At 35.8% G+C, this 8,672-nt stretch overlaps 1 protein-coding gene across 1 annotated transcript; it reads left to right on the top strand.

The window, feature by feature from the left end:
• The first annotated feature begins 124 nt into the window (after nucleotides 1-124).
• Nucleotides 125-7,032, top strand: si:dkeyp-113d7.10 (zinc finger protein 771). Its single transcript, XM_035655331.1, has 2 exons — nucleotides 125-363; nucleotides 458-7,032. Exons 1-2 carry the CDS (start codon nucleotides 151-153, stop codon nucleotides 671-673), a joined length of 429 nt encoding a protein of 142 aa, XP_035511224.1. The 5' UTR covers nucleotides 125-150; the 3' UTR covers nucleotides 674-7,032.
• The last annotated feature ends 1,640 nt before the right edge of the window (nucleotides 7,033-8,672 follow it).

The following is an 8,672-nucleotide window of genomic DNA, read 5'->3' as shown; positions in this document are numbered from 1 at the left end:
TATGGATCATTGTTAGCGTTTAGTCTCCACTACAGAATCACTGATCAGGTTGATTAATGCTTTAATAATAGAGTATTGATTCCTGATCAGGATCATTATCTCTTCGTCTCTCTGTCTTCAGGGTCTTCGGGTCGTCGCTCGTCTGCCTCGATGCTTCATCGTCTCCTGACTCTTCCGTCTCAGATGCTGGAGGACGAGGACGAGGACGCTGCCGCCAACGAAACGCTGGCCGCTCTGGCGACCGACGACCGCAGAGACGGCATCGAGCCGCCCGGCCGCACCTGCCCGTTGCCCCTGACGACCAGGGAGGACGAAGAAGAGGAGGAGGAAGAAGAGGAAGAAGGGGAGGACAAAGGGAGGAAGGTGAGGGAGGACTTTTTATTCATTTTAATTTAATTTTATTTATTTTATTAATTTTATTAATAAAAAAAAGACTGTTTCCTGTGTGTTTCTGCAGAAGAAGAGACGGAGGGTGTGGTCGGAGTGCGAGGAGTGCGGTCGGAGGTTCAGTCGGATGTCTCTCCTCAAGGCTCATCGTCAGACTCACATCGCCGACTCGGCGTCCCCGTTGACTCCGCCGGGCGGTGCCGCCACAGTTCTACGCTGCTCGGAGTGTGGGAAGAGGTTCTCCTCTGCGACCCGCCTCCACAGCCACATCCGGACCCAGCACTGAACCCGGTCCGCAACCCGAACAGGATCAACCACACAAGCTGAACAAAAACCAGACCGGGTTCAAACCCGAGACCAGAAACCACAAAAGGGATCCGAGTCCAGGCCCTGAAACTGGACTTACTGATCCACTCAAACAAAAACCTGAAGAAACCAAACAGACGAGACCAGCGGGGGGGTAGACCGGCTGTGGACATGCTTTTACTCTGAAATACAACAGGAAGTTGACTGCAACTAAATATTACTTTCATAATCAATGAATTTATATAATCTATAAAATGTCCAACAAGACGTCTTCAGATGTTTATTAAGATATAATTAAGCCCCGCCCCCTTTTGCTCTGTGGTCCAATCACAGTTGAGCAATCCTTGGTCAACTTCCTCCTTCCTGTACTTAGATATGCTAAGCTACGCTAATCTCTGTTGGAAAGTGAACCACGATATGAAGATGATTAAAGAGTTAACTAACTAGATAACTAGTTAGTTAACTTAAGATTTGACTTTATATTTGTGTCTTTTATCTTTTAACAATCTTTAAAATGTGGTTGTATTTTCTACATTGATTAGCTTAGCATGTAACATATCACGACTCATAACTATGAAACAACCTGATTCATTAATACGATTTATTATTATTATTATTATTATTATTATTATTATTACTATTATTATTATTTCATTTTATAGAAACATCAGAAAGAGAAAATAAGAACTTTCTTTAATTTGTTGCTAAAAACGATTAAACGCAGAAAGAGTCTATAGCGTTGGTCTATCCCTCGTCAGAACCAATCAGTGGCTCACTATCGACCAGGACCAGATCGGGTCTGACTGCCGGTTCTGAACACCAGTTTCCTCCGGTTCTGAGCGGCCAGGTCCGCGGCGGGAGACAATTATGGATGTTTTTGACCTGAATTTCCATTATTTAGTCGAGAATATTTAATAAACGCATCAAATTTTTAGTTTTCAGGGACTTAAAACTCATGAAACAAATGTTTCAACTAAATGGATTTAAAAAAGGGATTCGGAGGTCCAGATGACCTGTCTGAGATCTGGATCTAAAGACTTCAATCCGAGTCTGACGGCGGGAATAAAATCGATCATACGAAGCGACGAAGGGAAAAACCTCCTCCTCCTGCTGTACGTCCTCTTCTTCTGCTCCTGTAATATATGTAAGAACCTCCAGGTGAACAGGAAGTGAGCTCCAGCTGCTGCAGGTGAGTTTCTGTCCCTGCAGGTGAATCTGTTGTTTCGCAATAAGCTCGTCGCCTCAGCAGCGGGACGGTCGGAGCTCCGGCTTCCTGTTTCCTGGTGTTTTCCTTGTACAGCGTGGACGGTCACACTGAACATAAGTGACCTTTTTTCTACCGGTTTGTTTTTTATTGTTTTTCTCCACAAACAGACTCAGTTTGTTTTTAATTAAAAGTGTTTTTTTTGGTGCATTTTTTTTGGGGTGATCTTCTGTGTCGCTCACTCGTAAACCGGAAAAACCAACAAGAGGAAGATAAAATTCATCAGTGGCATCGATTGTTTGAACTCTTTGAATGTGAAATTTGATCCTTTTTTTTTTTACGTTTGTTGTACAATTTTGACTTTTCGGGCAGAACTGATGATGACGAAACGAGAGAGAAAAGAGAGGTTTTTAAATCCTGATTCCTTATTTCTTTACTTACACTTGCTTCCTTCCTTCCTTCCTTCATCCCTCCCTCATTCTTCGGTTCAGTAACCTCATGTCGACACACAGATACCTCCTGACGAACAAACGAGACCACGCGGTTTGAGCTGGAAGTGATTTTATGTTTTTAAATGTTTTCTTTAGCTGAACGATTTCTTTTCTTTACGTCAGTTAGTCTGAGCTGTATGGAAGCCCATTACTGCCAGGGAAAGAAAATATAAAAATACATTTTAAGACAAAAAATAATGAAGTTGATATGGACATATTAATAACAATATTAATAACATTTTTTGAAATAGTAATATGAGAATTATATAATACCTGGTGGACATTTTGACTTAGTATTTAATTATTGTCCCGTAAGTATTTTTATTGTTCTGCCAGTAAAAGAAATGACGGATGAAATGTGAAGTAAAACAAATTGCAACACAAAAATAAAATGTTTGATTTTATTCTGAAGGTAAAAAAATAGCTTTTATTTTGTTAGAATTATAAGATACAGATTTAGTGATTACGGGATATTTGGAATAAAAACGTAAAATTTGTATTAATTTAATTGAATTACAGGACAAATAACACTAATTTTAACCTATTTCATAAATTTCATTCATATTTTAATTTTTTTTTATCATTCCTAACTGCATGTGGCAGGAATGAGCTTCCATATACTAACCAGATATGAGATTATTTAAGGAACAAGGGAAAAATGTAGGTTCCTGAACGCCTCACGCAGGATCAATTACAAGCTCGAACAAACAGGAAGTTTAATCAAAAGTCAAATCCAAAAGGTGACTTGTATGTATGGAGGCCTAATCCTGCCAAAATACATTTAAAATCTGTAATGATAAACATACAAACTCTCATATTAAGGGACATAAAATTAGTCATAACTTCCTCACATAATTACAAAATACATTTTATTTTTACAATATATTAAATCAAGTTAGAAACGTACTAAAGGCTGCTTCTGGTGACAGTCGAGGTTACATTTTTACTCTGTATAATATTTTTATCCATTCAATTTATTTAATGGAATAAAGTTCAGTGTCAGTGGTCCACAGTGAGAATTCTCTTTAACTCGCTTAATTTAAGAGTTTATCTCTCGACTCCAACCAGATTGTTCACTTTAAGTGTATTTTTTTATTTTAATCATTCCTACCTTTTCATCTGTTTGTAATAAGAGCCTCAGTGGTACTCTGTACTCACCGGCTTTATCTTCTGTAGCATTCGTATATCAGGATGAGACGGAGGGATGGACGGACCCGAAGGATCAGATAAAAATATATCGGTGACGTATCCTGATGAACTTTGATGTATCGATGTTGTTTTTCTGCTCCGCGATGCTTCAGCGCGAACAATCAGCCGTTTCCATCATTTTTACGCTTTGTAAATGTGCGATTTCTCTTTTTTTTTCCTTTTTTTTTATTTGAACAAAAGATTTTAAGCAAATATGAAGCCAAAAACTCTGGCTGAGCAGCCGGAGTTTGATTCAAATGTAGAATTGTAAAAAAAAAAAAAAAAGATGTAACAAAAACAGGAAGTAAAATCTTGATTTGATGGATAATGAATCTATGGAAGCCCATTTCTGCCAAAGTGATTTAAAAACAAAAAACAAAAACAAAAAAAGGATTCTGTAAAGTTTCTCATTATAATATTTACAGACCCGCCCCCCCGTCAGTCTGGCAGAAATGGGTATAGTGTCCTCGGGGTAAAATCTACTTTAATTTGATAATATTGACGATTAACTTGCTGTTTAATTTCCTGTCTTTGCCTCTGAATGCTGCTTTAAGAACTCGAGCTTGTTGTCTGCTAACATCTGAATTACTCAACCACTTTTCTGCGAACGCTTCGTTTATTCGTTGCACTTTCAGCCTCCATATGTGTTCACATACCTCATTTAAAACATTTCAAGTGTTTTATTTTGTTCCTGTTTCCACACAGACCTCATTACCTCAGTTAGACGTTCAGCGTTGATATTTGACTACATTTATGTGTATTTTTGTATTTGTTTCATTTTGGATGCGTCTCAGTGTTTTTTTTTTTTTTATATATAAACGCTGTCGGGTTAAAATAACACAGAACTGCAAACGCACAAACAAACTTCTCAGGTTTAAAGATGGATTCCTTTAAGATTATATATTTTGTAAATAAAAAATATCGTCTTAAATAACAATTTTTCACATGAGTATGGAAGCCCAGACATGCCAAGACAAGGAAAACTGACAAAAAAATTAGGAACAATAAAAAAACTCTTTGGACTTTTGGGATGTTTGGTCAGTCCATTATGCCTTGAAATATGGAAGCTCAGACATGCCCAGACAAGGAAAACTGATGGAAAAAGTTAGGAATAAAGTAAAAGTGCTCACGTTAGAAAATAATGTGGAAGTTTGAGCCAAACTTTAACAGGAAGCAATAATTAAGATACAAACTCAAATTTTGTCTTACAATCTTATATTTTTAACTTTCACTTTTCATGAGTAATCTTACTCTTTTGGGCTTCCATACTGAACTGTAAACAGCTGGCTGATGATAGAATGCTAATGGCTAACATTAGCTGAAAGGTGAATATGGGTTTTGTCCTGACAGCAGTTAACTACTCGATGCTCCTCCTGCTCTTCTTTACCAAGTCATAAAGGAAAGAAACGTTTCTGGTCGACGAAAAAACATCAAAAAGGGAAAATTATGACGAGAAATTTGTTCTTGAGACTAAAATCAAACCAAACACTTTCAAAATTCTGTCAGAAACACTCGGTTCTTAAAGATTAACTAAATGTTGTTTCTAATTTATAAAAAATTAATACCAATATAAATTTATTTAACCATTGTATACGGAAGCCACAAGAGGACATCATATAGGATGATTTTTGATATATTATCAGTTCTTTGTGTCGTCAACATAAAAATAGGTTTTCTCGTAATTAAAACTTCTTATAATTACTCGACGATCTCGTGGTTGCCAAGAGCTTCTAGATGTAAGATTTCTGATCTGTTGATTCTGATATATTTAATATAATTACGAGAGAAAATCTCATAATTAAACATTTTTATTGTAATTATGAGATTTTTCTGAGATTGTTTCTTGTCATTTAAGAAATATTAAATTATGTGATATGAATACATTTTCTCATAACTGACAATAATAATTTTAATATGTTTAATACATTTGATCTCATATGAGAAAAGACATTTTCTCTTCACAAATATTTTCTCATATTTTTTAAAACTTAACATAATTATGTGATCTAAAGTGACGCTAAAGACATAATGAGAAATTATTTTTGTAAAAGCAATATTGTAATTACACGATCGTAAGGAAGCCTGGAGAAGACGTGTTTTCTCGTAATTAACACCTAATATCTAATAATCAGTAGAAGATCTCATAATTACAACTTTATCTCAGAATTATTAGTTTTTTTCTTGTCATTTAAGAGATATAAAGTCATAATTATAGAATACGGATATAAAAAATTTTTTTAATGTGATATATTAAGTTTTAATTATGTGATTCAGATCTTGTGATTATGAGAATTTGTATTTAAACGCTAAAATCATGAGATTAATTATTTTTATTATTATTATAAAGTAATAATAATAATAATATTTCCCACCAGATACATTTCTGTCCTAACGTTGTTATTGAAGGACGAGGTTCGAGGCGTCGGTTCCTAACGCAGCAGACAAGATTTTATTGGAGCACTGAGACGCATTCATGTGTACATATCAGAGAAAACATCTTGACTCCTGTTGTTATTTTATTGTTTGTTTGGTGGTTTTCTGAAAAGTGGTTGTGTTTTTCCCATGTGGAGAGAAGAGACTGTTATTTCAGTTCAGCCCGGTTGTTGAACCGAAGGAGTGAAAAGAGCGAAAGAAAGGGAACGAACTCTGCAGTCGAAGCTAAAAGGTTTTGGCGTTAAAAGTTTCGCTCTGAGCCCAGAAGGAGATTGACCTGTGACGAGAACGACCCTGAAGGGTTCCTCTGGGAAACCCTTCAGGGTCGGTTTGTATGAGTAAAGCTGGAGTTTGTGAAGCTCCAGGCGGGGTTCCTCAGGGAACGACCCGAGGGCCTCGTATTGTTGGGCCTGAGGGGATGAAAGGGATGTTTCATTGTCTGTAAGCAGAATGTATGTTTGTAAGGACGCAGGGAAACTAAAAGTGCATCCTGGACAGTTTTTATTTGGTTTTAAATCTGTTTCCACTTCCTGTTTTGAGCTCAACGGACGGACTCGCTCTTGTTTTTGTCAAAGAAAGTTCGTCTCAGTGTTTGGATTTGATGCAATACTTTTGATAACAATGTGCCCTTTTTTTGTAATTCAGCAATCTAATTAAAACCAAATCTAAAAGAGTTTCCTGTTTTAATAATGACAGTTTTAAAGAAGCGACGCCGAGAGTCGGGACCTTCTCGCCGTCGGTCAGAATCGATTTGTGACCAACGTCCGTTCTGAGTGAATTATTGCCAACATCTGAAGCAGTGAGTAGATTCACTGTGTGGCTGTTTCGTGCCCCGTGTTGATCACAGCAGCACCGTCTGAATGTCGTTTACAGTGACAGCTGTCTGCCATGATGATACGATATGTGCTGATGAAGGCGATGGTGATGGTGTTTCTTTTTGTTTTTTATTACCTGTTTTAGTCTTTGAGACCGGGTACTTTTTAGTGTTAAAATTAAAACAAAACCAATAAATGTTCACAACTACCAGCCGAGTCTGAAGAGTCTCATTTACTGTCTGATTTTATTGTTCATCCATCACAAACACAATATAACTGCAGCAGTGATTGTATGTTACAGTGGTTTTATTCTGTGTTATAATATTAATAATCTATATATATTACTGTATGAGGGTTAGTGAAACTAAAGCACAATAATCAAACATTAAGTCTGAATAAAAGAATGAAAGGAGGATCTACGGTGGCTGTGAAACGCTCGAAAAACATCCTAATGAGTGTAAATAAGACGTCAGTTTTACCTGAAGTGTGAATGCAGCCAAATAATTCCTCTAAATCTTCCATTAATAATGTTTCTCATTTTAACATTTATTATTTATTCTATAAATAAAAAGTCTTAATCATCAGGTATCATCAGGGACACAAAAGATTTTACTCTCAACCATCTTTCAAACTTTATTGTACTTATTATCATCAGGACCACATTGGACCAGGTCCAGATCAGAAACCACTATAGATACACTTATTCTGTTTTTAAAAAGACAACAAAAGTCGATTTTACTGTTTCAGGGTTTCAGGATCACGACGAGGACCCCTGGTGGACGAGAAGAGAAGAGCAGCGTCTGAAATAAATAGTTTGTTAATTAAATGATTCTCAATTAAATGTTGATAATTTTGACAAAATATGGATTTGAAATTTCATAAATTGTCTTCAGTTAATTCGCAGACTCAAACGTTTATTTATAAAGAATTTATAATGTGTTCATTGTTTTACTGAAATAAAAATAATTACCTGTTAAACACATTTATCAGTTTTCATTTATTAAATGTTTAATGTGTTTTCAAGATCAATTAAACGTCTCTTTAAAGTTCTGCTTTACTGTTTAACAAACTGAGGAGATTCAGAAACTGCAGGAAAATTATCAGGAAGCTTCATTACAGTTTTCATCGAGTTTAAAGATAAAATGAACAAAATGTGACTGTACAGGTGAGGAAGGACTGTACAGGTGAGGAAGGGCTATACAGGTGAGGAAGGACTCAGGAGGTTGAACAGTGTTTTCTGTTTGAAAGAAGAATCAGAAGAATAAATTAAACAACTGGACAATATATGACGATTTAAAATTAACTTTATTTACTTTAATTTGATGAAAAAGAAGAAACAGAGACGGAAAATGTATTTAATCCAAATAAAATCTGTTTGTTTGAATAAAGTTTTCATGAATGAAGTTACACTGGTTCCTGTATGGAAGCTCATTTCTGCCAATGTGAGGGGACAAAAATGATTCTGTACTTGATTATAATGAGAAAGTCTTTTTTGTCCTGTCACATTGGCAGAAATTATCTTCCATAGCTCTGGACCTGGACCTGGACCTGGACCTGGACCTGGCCAAATCTGAACCTGTGGAAGCTCATTAATGCCAATATGATGTAAAATATCTTTATAATGAGAAACTTTCTTAAAGTCATTATTTTACTCTTTTTAATCAGTTAGTCTTTATTATGTTGTTATATTGGCAGAAATGAGCTTCCATAGATCAAATTGGGGAGATTTAACAACTGATCCTGTAGAAACTTTATAATAAATAAACATATAAAGTTATTTATATTCACTATAACACCTTTATTTAAACAAAACGAATATTAAAATATATTAATTTGACATAATTAGTT

Source organism: Morone saxatilis, unplaced genomic scaffold (genome assembly GCF_004916995.1).
Source record: "Morone saxatilis isolate NCDOM2014 unplaced genomic scaffold, NCSU_SB_2.0 Contig14, whole genome shotgun sequence".
NCBI lineage: Eukaryota > Metazoa > Chordata > Actinopteri > Moronidae > Morone > Morone saxatilis.
This window is presented reverse-complemented; position numbering and strand designations above follow the sequence as displayed.

Excerpts from the sequence above, each read along its gene's own strand:
- si:dkeyp-113d7.10 (XM_035655331.1), top strand. The coding sequence starts at position 151 with ATGCTTCATCGTCTCCTGACTCTTCCGTCTCAGATGCTGGAGGACGAG. Across the intron at positions 364-457 it reads GGGAGGACAAAGGGAGGAAG|AAGAAGAGACGGAGGGTGTG; the intron begins GTGAGGGAGGAC and ends GTGTTTCTGCAG.